The sequence below is a fragment of the Falco naumanni genome, chromosome Z, assembly GCF_017639655.2.
Source record: "Falco naumanni isolate bFalNau1 chromosome Z, bFalNau1.pat, whole genome shotgun sequence".
Lineage (NCBI taxonomy): Eukaryota > Metazoa > Chordata > Aves > Falconiformes > Falconidae > Falco > Falco naumanni.
In genome coordinates, this window is record NC_054080.1 from 45,182,576 (window position 1) to 45,201,615 (window position 19,040).

The following is a 19,040-nucleotide window of genomic DNA, read 5'->3' on the forward strand; positions in this document are numbered from 1 at the left end:
ATACCATTCTGTGCTTTATAGGTTCATGTTGTTCATATTTTTGTATTAAATGTGTGACATAACTTGCAGAAAAGCTGGACAATATTACAGAATTGCTAAAAAATGTGTGTGTGGTATAGCACTTCATATATAAGGACATGACTGTTTCATAGGTTTCAGAAGAAGAGAAAAACTCTGGTGGTCTTAAAGGTAGCCTGAATTATTTTTGACAGTGTAATAGTTCTGTATTGTCAAGGCTTGTAATTTTCTGCAGTCTTAAGGAAAGTTTGGTAGGTTGGCACACTGGTGGATTGCAGAAGTGTAAAGATCTTACCTCTGATTGTGGTGAACTGGAAGAGAGACAGATTTCATTGACCCAGGGTGGTCTGTACTGTATCACCCTTTCCACAAAGGTCTGTGCCTGGTTAGCATGAATTTGTCATGTTGTGTGTGGCAAGTTGAGCCTGGTGGCTAGGCAGTGCCCTGCAGAGGTGGCTTGTGCACCTAGGGCTGCACCCCTGACCACAGCACAGGCTGAGGATCCCTGTGATGGCAGAGGGTCAAGCAGGCTTGGTCTCACGTTTCAGCATGAGAGCACATTCTTCATTGCAATAATAATTGCTTTCTCCCCAGAGAAAGTAAAATTGATTGGTATGTAACAGTGTGCTTGATTTTCTGGGAATGTGTATGTAAGGAAGGCTTATGTTAGAAGTTTGTTTTATGTGTGCGGGAAATGGGACTGAAGATTTCAAAATGATGCTTGTGGTAAAGACAAAAGCTTTTAGAGGCTTCCAGCTTAGATTTTTGCCGAGTGTGGTATCTCTGAAATGGTTATGGGTCGCTCCTTTCACCTTGCACTGCACTGCTGTGAAGCACACTTCTCTGATAAGATACCTAAAACATTAGCTAAAGGGGCATGAGGCTGCCTTCATCTTGGGACATGAGTATTATGGTATAAGGCATGAAAGCTTTACAGAAATTATTAAAATAAAACCCAGTCTGAAGGGTAGAAAAGCACAGCAAGCACTGAGCAATGCACTCTGGTGCATGTGTTTGTTTCCTGCGGGGCTGAATTGCTGAGTGAATGCAGGGTTTGTGTGGCTGTGCAACTGCTCATTCTAAATTTCAACTCCTCTTAAGCAAACAAAGGAATAATATAGGTAAGATCTTCTAGTCACAGAGGATGAGCTCACTGAATTGGAGCAAAGGAAAAGTCTTGTGAGATGTATCCTGTGTGAAATTTCCAACAAGATCTTAACTTTACATTCACAAATAGTCAGAAATGCTTATTAACAAACTAGTTTTAATACAAAGATGGGAAGAAATTTAAAGGAGGGAAGGAATGACTGCCCATTAATGGATATGAACCAAATTTTAATTAAGGCATATCACGTGATTCTGAGGTTAAGGTTTGCAGGGCTGAAATTGTTACACTACTTGCTTTTAAAAAGAAAACCACTAAAAAACAAGACCAAAACACAAACATATCTATTGGTTGTACACGTCCTATCATAATGTCCTGAAGGTTGGCCAAGGAATTTGAAGTTTTTTCTTTCTTCCTGAATTTTTGTGATAAAACATCTCATAGTGATTACCTGAAGTTAGATGTTTTGGACAGTTACACCTTCAATAATGGAAGTTTTTTAAATATGCAGTCATATATGTATATTTTTGAGTTTAGTTTTATTCAGTAATTTAGTTATTAAATCAAAATTACAAGTTTTAATTCAGTGGTTCTTCAGTTGCTACTGATGCTGCTGTTAGACACTGAACCGGTCCTTGTAGTTACCTTGCAAACAGCCCTTGGCACCGTTCAACCCTGCACTAAACAAGCTGTCAGCACTGTGCAAAAAAAGTCATGTTTGTATCCATTGGCTAAAGCATGTCCTTCTTACTTGTCTTGCAGGCACAGGAGAGAGTGGCAAAAGCACGTTTATCAAGCAGATGAGAATCATTCATGGATCAGGTTACTCTGATGAAGACAAAAGGGGCTTTACAAAACTGGTGTACCAGAATATATTTACAGCAATGCAGGCCATGATCAGAGCCATGGATACCCTCAAAATCCCATACAAGTATGAACATAACAAGGTGAGATTTTTGTTTATTTTTGAAGCTGAAGCTTTTCCTCTTTTTATTTTAGGAAACCTACTGAAGGTCTCTAAAAAATTACATCACACAAATTATACTCAAAGCTTAGAAGAAAAGGGCATCTTCAGTCCTGCCTTTAGCTAGTTCTCTGCCCTTTTTGCTACTTTGACAACACAAAGTTGCTGCTTTTAACAAGAGAGAGCTGCTCTTAACGAGATGCCTGAGGGGTTTTGTCACAGGGCAGAGATTTAATGGCAGGCTGCTATTTGACTGTGACTTCAGTTACCCCTTGTCTTTTCCTGCCAGGCCATGCTTTGGCCAGAGCACAGTTAAACCATTCATCTGATCTGTGGCAGAACCTTACTGCTTAAGGTTTGCCATTAACATTACGTGTGGAAAAAATTCAAATTATTAGAAAAATAGGTGAGGATACCTGTTTGTGTGTGAACATACTGGGAAATAAAATTCTTGAAGCAAGACCTTAGAACAGTCAGATTCCTCTAAGAATGATGCTGTTATTGAAATTTAAAAGGACAAAATACATTTGAAATGTTTGGAAGGTTCATCTCCGACTAGCCTGACTTCTTTGCAATGTTTTGGGTTTTGGTTTTTTTTTTTGTATTTACATTTTAAAAGAAAGGTAAGGAAAATAATTTAAACATTCCATGAAGGAGAGCAAAATGTGTAATATTTACTTGAATACATGGTAAGGCACAGGATTACATAGCTGTATCTCCCACTTCTTATCACAGGAGTGGAACGACTTTGATAACAGTTCCTGAGAACTTGCTGTGATTTTTACTGTTGAGCCAGTATCAGTAATGTTGTCAGATGGGGGGTTTAAGATCTCTCACAAGTGGAGAGCTTACCTTTCTTTCAAGATTGTGGAAGAGTAATGATAATTTAGTAATCCTGGATGAATACAACAATTCAGTAATTCTGGATGGAAATAATACTTTCTCTAATAGATTACTCAAAAGTTCTTTTACTCCAATATTTTTTTTAAATATCAGAAACTATTAAAGAGCAAGGACATCTATGGTAAAGAAGTAAGCTGCCATTAACTGGGGAAGACAGGATGAAATAAACTTGTATTAAGATGAAAATCTTTTGTGTCTACATTTATGAAGTTTAATTATTGGAATTGAACTGCTGTATGTGTTTTAAGATATCTAATTTAGAAGTAGGAAAGATAAGGCTTATTACCAGGTTAAAGAAGAGTTCTTTCCCAATTTGCATCTGCCAGAGTCATTGCAGTTGATCATCCCTTTGTTGGTGATGTAATGTTACAATAGCCAGAGTCTTGTAGGAGCCTGGATTTATGCAGTGGGAAGTCAGGAGGATCCTGTAGGTTAAAATCCATATTGTTAACCTTTTGTATTGGTGGGTGGGGTTTTTTGTGTACATGGAAAAAAATTGAAAAAATTGTCCTAATTGGTAAAAGAGACTGTTGAACTTCCTAGTCTGACTGCATACTGGAGCTGTCTAGTTTCCCCTCATCCCTCATGAATCAAAATAAAATGTGTAATTAGTATTAAAAAGAAAACTGCATTTCTATGTGTATTTCAGGCTTTTGGCTCCATGTTTTTGCTGTGCTCAAAGCATACAGCATAATGACCTGAAAAGTCAGTTGATGGTGAAGCACAATCATTTTTCTTCAAAATTGGTACTGATTGGCACTTTGCCATAGGATCTGGAAGTCCTAATCATAAACCAGGCATTTTTTTCCTTGTATTATACTATGGAGTGTGTGTTCTATAGTTTTCCATAGTTACTATGAGTGCTGAATTTATATACTGTTTTTATATAGTTGCAGTGAGTTGGTTAGGTTTTCATACACATGTATATGCATGGCCAGAGCTGTTCACTTTGTCTACACAGAAATCACTTTCCTAAAGGTAGAAGTCTGTCTTTGTGCTCAGCACCTTCACAAGCATTCCCATTCAGTTTATAATAGGGCTACAGGCAGAGCAAAATGGAATCACCAGCTGACAGGGTCTCAAGGCAATTCCTGTACAAATTCCTTCTAAAATACGTGGGAAACCAAACTTGCTGCAACATCACACCAGAATAGAGAAGATTGTGGCCTGCTACATTTGTACTTTGTATACAAGGTCACTTTAAAGCAGTGAACACCAATCAATTGGTTAATGTGCTCCTTTTTTTTAAAGGCAGTTGAAAACAAACTCATTAGCCTAGCAGTCTAGAAAACACAGGAAGGGCACTTCCTATTAATTTGAATCTCCTATCAGGAAGTCCTATCTCTGGAGAGAATATTTCGAAGTTTGAGTAGCAGCGTATTTTTAGCACAGTAGTTGTTTTTTGCACAATAGTTTAGAAAACTGCAGTTCAAGCTGGTATTGATGTGGCTCGGCCTAAAGAAAAGTGGCTGCTTTAGTCAAATTCTTCATGTTCTGTGATACTCTCAAGTGCTACTGTTGAAATGTTTTTTTCTTACTGTATCAATTTTCTTGCCTTTAACTAGGAGTTATTAAAATCGGTGTGTTTCAAATCTCTGCTATGGAATTTGAACTGCTGTCATAGAAAAAAAATAGTTAAGTAGGCTAGTTGCAATCTTTGTGTGGTGTACAATATCACATTTAGTTGGGGTTGTTTTAATGTAATCACTGTAGCAAGAGGCAAGTTTGAAGTTTAGCAAGTTCTTGTGGAATGTGTTGGCTTCACAGTCACCAACATAACCAAAGAGGCAAAGACTGAAATGTGTTGTCCTATATTATAATAATCTAGGCTGTTCTGAAAGATTTATTGTCAGTGTAGTGAAAGTCAACTGAGAAGTGTAACTGTAGTGTTTAGAATGCAGTATCTCAGAACCGATGATAGAGCATTATAACATGAAAGACATTTCTTTTTTGTGTTAAACTTCAGAATATGAGCTCTACTGAGGTTTAAGATAATGGGTGAGGGTGATCTCTTCTCTTAGGAATTTGTCATAGGAAATGGTGGCTTATGGACTGGGTTTTAGTTTCCTTTCGGGTAAATGTTCTTGTGCTTCCGTTACTTATTTTTTAACGAGAAGTTGTTAAGTTTTCGTGTGGCTCTTGAATTTTGGGGTAAGAAGTATTTTATGAAATATGGGAAAGCCTTAGTTTTTATAAAAACGTTTACAAGCAATTCTCAAATTTGTCTGGTTTTGCAGAATTTTGTGAGTGTACAGTGCTAACTCATGTGCAACCACAGGTAATCCGAATGCACATTAAAAAAAACCCTAAAATACAGGTTTATGTTTTTTATAATTTGTCTTTTTGGAAAGCTGAACTGTGTATCCATGCTTCTGTCATTCCTTTCAAATACTGAAATAAGACGACTGTTCATTTTAATCTTCTAAATTCTCACATCTTCAGTGTTCTTCAGAATGGCTTAGAAGCCTTTCCTTAAGATAATGTAGTGTCCATTTCTCCTTTTCTATGCTTTTTTTTTCCCCCCATGTCCAATATTGCTGAAGGTGGGGAGTACACATGGGTGGCTTCCCCCTGCCCCCCCCCAATCTATTACTATACTAAACAAATAAATTATTACTGTACTAAACACTGACTTCCACTGTTGCCCCAGACTGTTCCCTTTCAGTGTAACTTCCAAAAGACAGTCGCCTCTCTGCTCTAGCGAGCAACAGCATCAGGAAGGTGTCACTCCATGATGATTACAGGCAGGAAACCTTACTTGAATCCCATGCCCATAATTTCCTGTGAGACTTCTTAAATATTCATAACAAGATAACTGATGTGAGTAACGGTAATAGAAAAGGCTAAAAGAAAGTTTTTAAAGAGGCTGAAAACATAAAAGCTAGTTTTATTGTACAATAGACATCTGCTGTTAAGTTTCTAAGATCGCTTTCTGTGGAACTTGTTTCTGTATTTATGCCTGTTTCCTTTGGGGAATATTTTGCAGTAAAAATAAGCAGATATGGGAAATGCTTTCAGAGTCCAAAATCTTACTGGCATTATCTTCAAGTCCATGTTTACCTTGTTAGCTCATTTGTAATAAGTCAGACAAATCCACTGGAGCAAATACAGACAGAAGCAGGACAAAAGGAGCAGGTATGGAGTGAGCCTGTATAAATTTTTATCTTGGAAGAGCAGTTGAGGGCGTTAGTGTTCTGGATCTCTTGGGTGAAATTTGATACTGAACAAACCTAGATGGGAAGAAAGAGCCTTCTGCAGACACCTCACCTAATATATGAAGAGTATGAAGGACTGAATCCAGAACAGCAGTGTGCAAACACTGAGAGGGTTATTGAGTGTCAAACGATGCAGAATAAGAGGAATTGCTGGGCTTTTAGCGAGGTATGCTTTTAGGTTTTGCTGGTTTGTTTGGTTTTTTTTTAAAGCAAGAATGATGTTCTTGGGATGGTGAAACAAAGTACTAGTTTGGAGCAGGGATAATCAAGCAGCTCTTCAAGCAGATGGAGAAACCTGAATGGTGTCATCTGCATAAGCAGTATTCTGCAGCATCTCAAAACCTGGAACAGAGGGCTTAACAAAGGTTACAAGAAAAAGAGATTAAAGAGTTAAATGCTTCTAATACCAGGAAGTTCCAGATGCATTATTTTGGCAAGAAATAGATCACTGCAGAGCCAGCCAACATGCAAGAGAGTATAGCTAGATTTAAAATACCACTGTCTTCTAACAACATGTATTGAGATACAGCAACTGAGGATAGCGTGTTCTTTTCAGGAGCCATAATGTGAGGTAAAACCCGTCTCCTTGATAGCCATGTTTCCTCCTGTGAAAACATTGACCAGTGAGCTTTAGGGGCTCCAGTAAAGCCGTGAAAAATTTCCTCCTGAGCACTTCATCAAGCGCCCTTCATGAGCACTTCGGCAATCCTAACTAGATCCCAGCTTCTCACCAGCTGTCTGTCTTGTCTTTTTGTCGGTCTCCATCATTTACTCTTCTCATGCCTTGCCTTTCTGTCTGCCACCTCTCCAGTCTTATGTACGTTTGGCCTCAGCAGGTCTCTATTTAACTGTGGCCTTACCATTTTTCCTGCTTTCTGCTGTTTTCTTTCTTCTCCTTTACATTTGAATAAAATCTAAAAAAAAAACCACCAAACGCCATACCTGTAGTGATTTACATCCTGTCCTCTTTCTGCCAGTTCACTTAATTCATTTGTTTGTTCTCTGTTTAGAGCAGAGGTCTCTTGCATTTGTCTGGATTGCTCCTGTGAATTTGCAAGTTGCTTGTTTCCCCTCTTGTATTCTGCTTAACTGCTGTTTCATACTTCACCCCAGCAGAAGTGTGAGTTTTAGAAATTTTTCCAAGTGTGGGGAAAAAACGATTGTGTATCAGAAGTAAGCTAGACAAACACGGTTGAGTATTTCCACAAAGAGCTGAGACTATTGTCATTTAAAATAAACAAACAGATAAATGAACTTTCTTCCTTTCCCCAGTAAAATAATAGGTAATTTCACCAATATGAAATGAGGAAACTGTCTTAGTTTGCAGTTTAGCATAAATGTGAAAACTAAATTTTAGCTACTCTTTTTGCAGAACAGTAAGATTTCTTCCTTCCTCCTTTTATATTTTATTTTAAATGAAGCTCTTTATTTTTTTTAAATACAACATTTTAAGTGTTTAACTGCTCTTTGTTAATGGGAAGTGGTAAGTCTCATACAAAAACACTCATGTGGGCCATGATCTGTTTTATCTTTCCACCATTTTAATGTTTCTGCTAGTGTGGAGAACAAATGGGTGGTAATAATGCTAGTGGATTCCTGTGGATTTTGTGATCATAAACTGGACAAAGGACCATAAATACAGGAAAACAGGCTTCTAGTATTTTAGGTTTCCTTTTTTTCTGACAGTTTTGTTCCAGATGTTTGTTGGTTAGTTTTGCTTGAAGAGCATATTGTGTGTCTGAAAGGAAATGCTCAGGTGAGCATGTCTTGACAATGAAGATGTAAAATACACTCAGCGCAACTTTTGTGTGTAATAGGAGTTTAGTGTACTTTTGGAATGGTTCTGACTTTCTCCATAGTTAATAACAGTTGTGTAAATACAGGTATTTGTACAATATAATTTTATACAGAAAATGTATAAATATAGACATTTACAAGTATTTCCTAGAAGAAAATATTTAACAGTAATAGCTTCCTTATTATTTCATTCATTTTTACAGGAGACATGCTAAGGTTATCCAGCATTTATTTCTGAAGTAATTTCAGATTGCAGTATTTTTGTTGTATTTTCCTCTGAATCTACGAAAATATTTCCTTCCCACAGCAAACTTCTGGGGAACTCAGACCCAGTTATGTTCTAGTTATATTTATGTAGAATGACTAAAAGTTATTGAAATCTCATGTCTTCATTGTTGATTTCTAGTAATATGCAGAAGTTGCTTGAAATAAGGTTTGCTGCAATGGATTAAGAAAACTTCAGCTAAAATGGACCAAAGTTTTCTGCATGTTTTGTCAGTCTGTTCAGTTTGTACTTCCTATGTGGTAAAAGTTACAGCATCTGAGATGCAATAATTCTTTTTCTTAAAATAAAATTCAGCTTCAGCTTAGAAAACATACTAATTCATGTTAAGCGAAAGTGTTGTTTTAAAAAAATGTAGCACACCCCCCCCTTTTTTTCTCAAGTGTAATTTGTTTTGTATTATAAGATGTATTGCCTGGTAGAGGTATTCACATAATTCCTTCCATCACATCCATTCTTTACTTTTTCTGAAAGGTTATTTTGCTCTTTTTTTCTCTCTGATTAAAGTTGGTATAAAGTCTGCACAGGAGGAGTTGATACATATTCAGCCTGCATCAATCCAGTCACATGCCTGCTTGTTTTCAGACTGTGGGCCCATGTCGACATTGTATTCACTTTGGGTGATTACATACAGGTGAGGCATGAGGCAAGAGTGCAGTGTTTTGCTTCTGGAAGAGGAGGTTGGCAAAGGCAAATCTAAGCATGACATCAGTTGTGTTATGTGTTAATGTTTTTTCTAATACCTTTATAACAATCAGGGCTGTGGTTGCATCCTTTAGCTTTGGCAAAAAAAAGTGTATAGATCTTGACTGTCCTTTTTTTAGTGTTATGGTGGACTTAAGATACTGGGTAGGTAGGAAAATAATTTATTGTGGGCAAGTTATTTCTGTGAACAGTCTCAAGCATGGCAAAAGGGAGCTTAATATTGGGTTGGAGGGGTAGTTAACAACCAAGAGTTGCTTTTAATCCTTCCTAACATTTTTCTAACTCTCACATATCTCTCCATGGCCTTAGTTCCTATCATGTATAAGAGTTTGTGGGTGCTTGGATGAGGCGGGTGATACTGTGGAAGAGTTGTTATGATTAAAGTTTTTCCTTGCTAATTAAGGTTGTTTCATGATGATGACTTTACATTTTTCGTGGTGTGATCTATCACCCAGAGTTAAAATTTGGCTTATTTTTTAGTTATTAAACTTCTAAGCCAGTTTGTAGATACATTATAATAGTAGTTTGCATGTGACTTATTTTGCTAGTTTGGAGATGCTCTATTTTGGGCTATTTTTTGTTTGGCAAACTGTGACCGCTGGTTTAAGTTTAAGAACTTAAGATTTCTGTATGTGTTCTTGTGTGTACAGGAGGTAGATGAGTGCACTTGATGTGTGAAGATGTTCTTTGCATTTGGTCTCCTGTCTTTATCTAGCTATTTTTTTCAGCCGTAAACAAAATGCTGCCAGTTGTACAGGTTGGATGAGAATGTAATTGCCTATCACTGGAGCATGAAGAAGACTTGGGGATGTGGAGAAACACAGTAGCAGCCATTACTTATTTAAATGCTTCAAGGATCATTTAAAGCAGAAATCTGCTGAGTAGGGAAACAGTAGTTTTTACACCTACAGGATTCACTAAGTATTCTCTCACACTACACTGACAACTTGTAGTTGTGCAGAAACAGGATTTGTGGCCCAGGTAAGAATGTTAAGAATTTTTCTGATATATAGCACTTTTCTGCATTTTACTAAAATACTGCTTTTGAAGTGAGTGTAGATGCAAAGGTAGTATTAATTACCAGTGTACTTTTTCAGTACTGAAAAATAATATATAGTTTGGATTGGCAGATTTTTTTTTTGTTGCTTTTGTTTTTAACTGGGTTTCTTTTGTTAAGGGTATCAGTTCAAGATGATACTCCATGAAAAACTATATTTCTGTGTCTTAAGCCATTACAGCGTATGTACAAATATCATTTGAGAATAAAACTAAAGCCAAAATACTTAGTTGTACCAGCCTCTGAAAGCTAAATGCACTTTCTAAAGGCACCCATGACAATCAAATAGGAAGAATCTTGTGCAACTTTAAGCTTTGAGAGGGTAGGATTTTTTGCCTTCCCCCATGTCAAAAGATAAAACTCTGATTTCTGGGACAGAATGGTTTTGAGAAACTTCTAATGTACATTTTTACAGGATTCCTTTGACCCTATGCATTTTTTTTAAAGCTGCTTTCATTCAAACTCTGGATCACAAAAAGACTTCTTGAAAGCTGAAATCTTTTGCAGTAAAGTTTTAATTACTTTTCCTCATAAACCTAGAACTTTATGGGTTTCTTTCAGTTATTTTTTTCCTCCTTTTCTTTCTTTTATTTTCTTTGTTACTGGAACTTTTAAATACTACCTTGACCTTTGAAAAGTTGAAAGACTAAAAATGAAGGATTGAAAATAAAGCTACTCAAAACAGTGCAAAATCATACCGGATATTATAAGTTCTTCACAGACAGTAGTCAGCAAATAAAAAGAAGAGCACAGGGCATAATGAAATGCGGTGGCATTTTTCAGAAATATTCCAAGGATTTATAATTCAATTTTGCAGTAGCAATTTGGGGAAGAAATTAACTTAAGTACTTTCTTTTTTGAAGCAGCTGTTGGTATTGGAGTGAGACATTACTAAAAGACATGAAGAATGTTCGAGTAGTGCATGTATGTGCTGTAGTATATGTAGTATAAAATGGATTTGTATTAAAGAAGTTGGAGTTGCTTGTCTGGTTGAAACTTGCTCATAAGGGAAGCTGTATAAGGATATGTATAAGAAACTGAGTAATGCATGAATGGACAGATCTGAGATGTTTTAGAAGAGCCTGCACAATGAAAATAAGTGAGGTATTTCTGCAAGGAAGAGCATAGACTGCAGGTGGTTTCTCAAATATGGTCAGGAAGTTTCTAAGGAGACTTTTGCGATCTAGAGAGAGAGTATGTCTTTGTGTAAGCTTGTTAGTTTTTAGAAGCTTGTTCTTTTAGATTCTGTGTAGTAAGAGCTGTGTTGTATATAGTTCATTCACTGCTTACAACCCAAGTCTTCCTGCTCTTCCAGAAGAATGTAAACACCTGTCAGCAGTTCTCTGCTGAGTCTTGGAATTTCTGGAATTTCATCAGTGTGTAGTTCTAGTGCCACTGACCAGAAGGACAAATTATGTGACCTTATTATTAGACTCATTGTGAAAAGCCTCATTGCAAACAAAAAATTCTTCTGCAGGGCAGTATTTATAAATAAAACCATCCTAATCAGACAGGGGCATGGCAGTACAGCCTTGTAGCACGTGTCTTTGTGATAAACAGTGACTTGCACTGGCTGCCCTTGCCATAGTGAAGTATTCATTCCTGCACTGCAAAATGTTTTAAACACCAACTCCCGCCTGTGAAAAACTATGTAACTTTTCCTCATCTGTGTTGCAGAAAAGAAACCTACATTTTAAAGAAGTAGATCTAGGAGGAGGAGCTAGTAGATCTAGTAGAGGAGCTAATTATTAAGGACTGAATGAAGCTCTCCTTCACTAGCTCTGCTGTTTCCTGATTCCAGTGGGGTGTGTATGCTTTTACTGGTATGTTTCTGCCTATCTGTCCCCTTTTGGACACTCATCATCTTTTGTGGTCTTCCTGTAGAGCTTCCTGTGCACTGCTGTCTGATGATACCATATGAATCAGCAATGTGGGTGGTATTTGGCCCATCTGAAAAATAAGAAAACCGCAACAATAATGCTTTTAATTTTTCTTTATTGAAGTCAGTACTATTGACAGTTACTTTCTTAATTTGCATTGGGATGCACTTCTATGATCCAGCAGGTCTTTTGCAACTTATCATCTACTGACTAGGATATGCAGTAGAAAATAACCTTTTATGAACACATTCCAAGCAGATGTTATAACCATCTGTGTCTACTGAGACAGACACCATCTACAGAAGCCTTGCCAACATAAAATGCAATCAAATTCTGGCTGTTCAACATTTTAATGCAATTTTTTATTGTGTCCTGCGTTGCTGGTCCAAACTACATGAGAATTAGATTTTACAAATTCTTTCCTGCTGGGAAAACAATGATAATTAGATTTCTCATATGAAGGTACCACAATGAGAGGAAATGTAAATAAATATGCCTTGGAGGGAGGTTGGTAGAAGTGTGTGTTAAGAGAGTGATGCAGTTGGTATGTAGACTGGGTTGTCAAGAACCTACTTTTAAAGTAAGGGTTAATCCCTGAAGATAGTTTTGTTTACTAATGTTTCTTCAGTATTCAGATGGTCTCATTAAGTCATTATTCTTTGAACATGACACAGTTATTTCTCAATAGGGTACCAAATAAGCTTTTTCCCTAAACACCTTTTTTTTTTATTATTTTTTTCTCCCCCTCCATTCTAGATTTGGTGATTAGATCTTTTTCTTTCTGTTAAGGTTTGTATTTCTTTTTGTCTTTTTCTTGGGTATTCTCCCAATGAGATCTTAGCACAGTTCTGTTCTGCTGAAGAGTGTAAGAGGAGGATAACGAGAATTGTCATGCTGCTGGGTTTTTTACCTGATTCTCATGCTCCTTTTGAACTTTTACACTTCTTGAAATTTAGTAAGTTTCTTAGGAGAGTCTTAGTTTTCTCCAGCATGGAGATCCAATATGGATCATGGAATTAACCATATGGGATTGTTACTTGACATGGCTACATATGACTGAATAAAATGTGGTTAAGGTGGTTGTGGAGTAGAGACTTCCTGGTTTAGTTACATTTTCCAGCACCCACTTCTAAGAGACAGGGTTATGCCAGCTGCAGAGTTCCAGGGAATTTTATTACAGTGCTTGTTAAAAGTAAGTATTTCCAAGTGGCTGAGGAACCAAACAGAAAGCAATGCCATAATTTTGGGTTTGCAGTTGGCGGCATTGCACAAAATATAAAACATCCCTTCTATAAGCTACATGACAAGAAGGGACAGTAACTATCTCTTCCTTAAAATGAGTAGAAATGTAATGCATACTTTTAATATGAAGTAATTTTGTCTTAGAAACTGGAGTTCATAGATACTTTGGAAGGCTAAAGGAAAATGTGCTTAACCAGAACCCTACCACACCCAAAATTCAGACATCTGTATTTGTCTCAATCTCCTAATTATGCCTCACTCTATCAGCAGATGAATTTAATGAAAGTAACAGGGGAAGATCTTCACTGGTACAATATGTTATGGGTGCCAGCACTGTTACAGTTCAGTAACATTCAGCATTTTTTTGTGCACTTCATAAAATTTTTTTCCTCAGCACAAACAATTACAGAATAAGGGAAAGGCAAGCTCGTGGCCCTTAAAGTGTTTTTTCTGTTTCAAGGGAATCTTGCCATTCTAAGCGTTTGTGCTGTCTTTCATCCTCTTACACCATGTTGCTGTGCAGAGACCTGGGCTGTTAAGAGACCAGTGGGTAGGTCTGAAATATTAATAACTGGACTTTAAATTGAAGAACAGTGCTGAAAAAGAGCTCAAAGCTGTTGTTGGGAGGCTGTTATGTTGGACTGTGGCTCCGTCCATTGGCCCAGCTTCTGCACCACTTGCCCCACTCTCATCATGAGCTGTTGCAGGATGGACCTGTGTCCACTGTACAGCATGGAGTCATGAATGGAGAGCACTGGTAGCATGCCCAGGACACGCTGCCATGGATCACCATGAGTTACACAGTCTCTGAGCTAGATTCTCTCTCACCCATGTGCAGTAGGCTGTAGGGATCCTGTCTTCAATCCCTCACTTTTACTGTATCGTGGCCATGAGAAAGTCAGTTTTACCAGAGGTGTTGAAAATGCTTGGATCAACCTGGGTAATTTGGTCTAAATACGCTATAGTAGTGCCTTAATTTGGTTTACTGGCTTAATTTAAATAGCTAGCATAACTACCAATTAGTAAATTGAAGCACCATATCTAAGAACGCAAGTGTGGATCTTGGACAGGATTCCAAAGCATTTAAGTTAACATTAATGTTATTTACTTAAAGATAGAAAACTTCCAAGCAGATTCATTTGCTTAATGGCAATTGTCTTTTTCTGTCTTTTTGACCTCTATATTAAACAAAACTGTTTCCTCCCTTTATAACATCATTGTACCATATGTTAATCCTGCTAGTTTGGTGTTGCTTCAAAACCTGTATGATTGCAGAAATGAATGCTTAACGCTTTTCTCCTGCACCCCCCCTTCCCTGCCCCAGCCCCATGCTGCCTGCCACCCCCAAACCCCACGCCACCCCCTCGCTTTATTAAGTGTTTTGAGTTTATATTGCTTAGCTAGCTTTCAGGGTTTGACCTCAGACCTAACATGCAGCAATAAAACATTGTAGAAATTGTCAGTAAGATAGCCTTTTAGGGGGTGATTTTTAATGTACCTTTATTCAGTGCCTTCTCAGATATAGCGGGGAATTAAATATGCCTTCCACTTGTTAAAACAAGAAACAAACTTTTCCCTAAGCTAAGAAAGTGGTCTACCTGAAGCTAAAGTAAGCAACTGAAGTTTTGCTACCAGGTCTCATTTCTTTCATACCTGATTTTTTTGTTGAAGACTTCTTTTCTTTTTAGTTTGCAGATGTTGATATTGCTTATTTGTCACCAAAACCAGGGTAGAAAAATCCTTTTTGTTCCTGGTAAAAAATGACAAACATTTTATTCTTTGTTTTGAGATTGAAGGTGTAAACTGTTGCCTGTGCAGAAATTTTCTCTGTTCACTGGTCTGTGGACAGGAATTTCACACATTGTCAGGATGGGGTTTTTTGGTTTTCTGATATGTGTTTGTTTGTTATTTTTTAATCTTGGCAAAGTTACTTTTAAGAAGTGAAATCCTGTGTTCTGGATATTAAGCAGCAGTGATTTAACTAGAATTCAATTTGTAAGTAAGGCAATTTATAAAGAACTTTGCTTCAAAGATACTTTTATTTTAGTATTGGTTATATAAAAAGCAGGAAAAGAGATGCTAGCTTCAACAAATGCAGTTTTTCTCTGAAAAATCAAAAGACAAGCTGCAGTAAATTTCCTTTAATTGGATGAAATTAATGCTGCCTCTTCTGGCATCAGTTCTTTTAAATATTTAAAAAGAAAATCTCCACTCTTTGCTGACTTATGTTTGACAGCATTTTAAAGCTTTTTCTAATAGGTTGCTAATTGTACTAGCATTTTGTAGACACGGGTAAGGGCTTTTGATGTCCATGTTTTTATTGCTAAATCTGGATTCAACAAGAGGACACATAACTGAGCAGCTAATTCCACTTTCACTGACTCTCTCTGTCCTTTTTTCTTCTTTTTTTTATTTTATTAATAGGGTTAGCAAATCTGTCTTCTGTGAGAAGTTGTAACAAATGAGTCCTAATTTTGGAAACTGCAGGACTGTGCATAGTCAATTTGTAATGAATAAAAGCTAACGCTTTCTGTCATCATCCTTCCCCATCCCCACCCCCTGCATTACTACCTCTTCTCTTTTTAATGCACTTACTTGCTTTTTAACATTCCACTATCATTGTTGCAATTACATGAAAACAGGATAGGTTTTTGCAACTGAATAAAATGAAAATATAACAATTAGGAAGGCAAAGCTTATTTGCCTTGTCTTCCAGCTCTTCTAATTGAATGCTGTTAACAGAAGTGGATTTGTGCCCCACAGATAGATGATTGGACAGTGAAAGTGTAGTGAGACTTCTGAGAAGATACCTCTTTTTAATTGCACCACCAGCCTCACTTAAAAAAGAATCTGATTCAGCTAACCTGTGTTTTTCTCGACAGTCTTGTGAGTGTTGAAATGCAGTATGTATTGATAGGGCATTTGACTTCCATACACATAGTACACTGGCACAAACATACATCATCTAGTCTGTAGGTCAGCTAAACTGGATGCACTGATGGAGTGGGGTACACAATGCATGCAGGCTAAGCTGCTTCCAGCAGAAAGAGAGCTTGGCTCAAGAATTTTTCCTTGGTAAATGGTAAAAATGTTTAAAAGCCCCATTTTTTACATCTTTAATCTCTGGTTACTTACTTGTCATTTATGGGTCTTCTTAATGAACACCCCGCTACCACTCCAGACCAGCAGCCTGTGGTTCAGGTGCCATGTGAATTGTGTGCAGTTAGCAGGAATGGGTAGTTCACCCCAGAGCTTTCTCCTGTGGAAACCCCTTTGCCTCTGATTTTCTACAGATTATTTGCTGTAGAAGTTGTTCTTGGCAGTTGAGTAGTATTTAGCCACTCATCCAGGAGCCACAGTACCTGCATTTCAGATTAGACAGAGGTAGTAAAAGAATTTCCCACTGATTTTCCTCAACAAAACAATAAAGATGAAAGATGTAGTTGAAATTGTAACCAAAAATGTAAATGCACTTTCAATTGATTTACTCTGCAGGTACCTTCCTCTTTACATGAAGCATCCGTCCAAGCATGTTTTACAAGTCTAGTGGAAGTCCTAACGTGATAACCTTTTAAAAAAAAATTGCATAAAACAAGAATTCAAAGAAATATTTAACCTTTGTAGTATAAACTAGTATAGACTATATATATATAAACTAGTTTATATATATATAAACTATATAGTTATGGGACAAATCTAGTATAGAACTAGATTTGGCCCCTAACTGTTTTTCTATTTCTTCCCTAAGGGCATTTATGATTCAGCATGAATTATGGTGGGTCCAGTGGTTGTCCTCTTAATCATGTCCATGAGCACTTCCTCAAACTAATACCAGATTATTCTTGTAAGAATTCATGAGTATGAATGAAGATTGCGTAATTGGGCTCAGTGTATTTGAAATGTTTAAATTAAGGTCTCTAGCTGATTGTCTTCCTTGACATATAAATATTTTAATATATTTATATATGACATATAAATATAAATTTTATATTTATACATATAATTAAATATACTTGAAATAGTATATTTAATGCTTTGTTTTCCTAATCATATAAATCCATGTCCTTAAGTTTGTGCTGCTTTACTCCCTCTTTTCCCTTGTTTCTGCTAGCTGTGAAGGGGGAGAGGAGGCGGGGGGAGAATTAACATCTCAAGTCATGTTGCCTGAGCTGATTAATTTTAGTCCTTTTCTAAGGATGTAACTACTGAAAAATTGTTTCCCTTTTAATTAAGTGGTAAATAAAAAAGTGAATGTTTACTAACAGGATTTTTTTTAATTTAAAAAAGTCTATATAGACAGCAATTCTTTATGGGGATCCTTCCCCAGAAACACATTGCTTCCGGAACAATGCTCCCTTGGGTTTAGGTTTGGCTACTTGATGGCAAGCAAATTAGGGATAACTAATGTTACTTAATACATACTTGGGTTATTCATGAGTCACTGTGTAGTTAATTGTGTTCTTTCTTTTGTCTGTTTTTTTCATTACTTTTCAATCTCCTAACTGTGCAGTGAAAACTTATTGTAGGCATTGATTGAATTAAATCTTGTAACAATGAGTAAATTATATAATTTCAGTACGTTGCTATCTTTTTTTTTTTCTTCTTCTTTTCCTGTTGTTGCTCCTGAGGCTCTAACTAAATGGTGGATCTGTGCAGCCAGTAGCTGAATTAAGTGGAAGGGATTTGCTGGTTACCTGGCAAAGTCATGCACTTTCTGGCAGTTGCAACTTCCGTACCAGTTAGCTTTGACTCTCATCTTTGGAGACTTTTCACACCTATTCCACTTAACAGGGAGACTAAACCTAGTAAGCCAGATTTAAACAAAGTAATAATTTAAAGAGAAAAACAAACATGCAAGAAAACCAAAATCTACAATGGGCCATACTTTTCTTTTTGAAGTCTTGACAACACCCAGTGAATAGCTTTGGAGAAGGAAAGGTGGTATTCTCTTTGTTATATGTGCTAAAGGTGCTAGACTGGAATTTCTGGGACTCCTTTCTGTTAAGCTCTGATTACAAGTTGATGGCCTCTTCAGTTCTGCTCAGTATAGGAAGAGAAGAAGGAGCCTTTATTTCTGAAAGCCTTTGTGCGTATGTGTCTTTTGATGGCTGCCTCAGGCTGTTTTAGGTTTTCCTCTTCCTTAAGAACTCAAGTCTAGAAGAGGAACAGTTCTGTATTTCATAACTTCCCTTAAGCATTAGCAGCAGAATACAGTTAGCATACGATGTATGACTGCTGCTGAAAAAAATAATGGTGAGGCTGATTGTAAACTTGTTGGTTCCTTCTGTTAGTGTTTGATAGGGCTGTGAACAGCAGTACAAGCAGCTCGGCGTCTGGGCTGTTAACGCAGGAAGACGGCGCTGTTCTAATAGGCATGTGAGTCATGCTTGTTATCTCTGTAAATACAAAAGGAGGAGGCAAGTAATAGTACTTTACTTCGAACAAGTTATTCATGAAACAGCCTTGAAAACTGAACCAAAAGAAGCAGCTCCAGGGAGTTATGGAAGTGGTTGATCTGTTACAAACTACGCAGCCTTTCACCATAATACATGGGCTCTGTTACGTAAATTGTGACATAACAATCATGGGAGGGTTTGGGGGAGGGGGGGCTTTTCACTGTTCCTCTAATTCAGTTGCTTTTACAACAGAACAAGAAGTGCAGTTGCCTCTGCCTAATATGTTGTTAGTATCAATGAAATTCCTTATCTTGACCATGTTATGAGGGTGTGGAGCACAAGCCTTATGAGGATCAGCTGAGGGAGCTGGGGTTGTTTAGTCTGGAGAGGAGGAGCCTCAGGGGGGACCTTATTGCTCTCTACAACCATTTGAAAAGAGGTTGTAGACAGGTAGGGTGTAGGTCTCTTCTCCCAG

General features: G+C 37.2%; 1 protein-coding gene across 2 annotated transcripts in view; it reads left to right on the forward strand.

The window, feature by feature from the left end:
* The window catches only part of LOC121080948 (guanine nucleotide-binding protein G(q) subunit alpha), a 135,516-nt gene that overhangs the window by 42,426 nt on the left and 74,050 nt on the right, over nt 1-19,040 (forward strand). For both annotated transcript variants that reach the window (XM_040579383.1, XM_040579384.1), the window contains exon 2: nt 1,886-2,070. In XM_040579383.1, the coding sequence (XP_040435317.1) occupies nt 1,886-2,070 (185 nt within the window). The remainder of the gene's footprint in view (nt 1-1,885; nt 2,071-19,040) is intronic.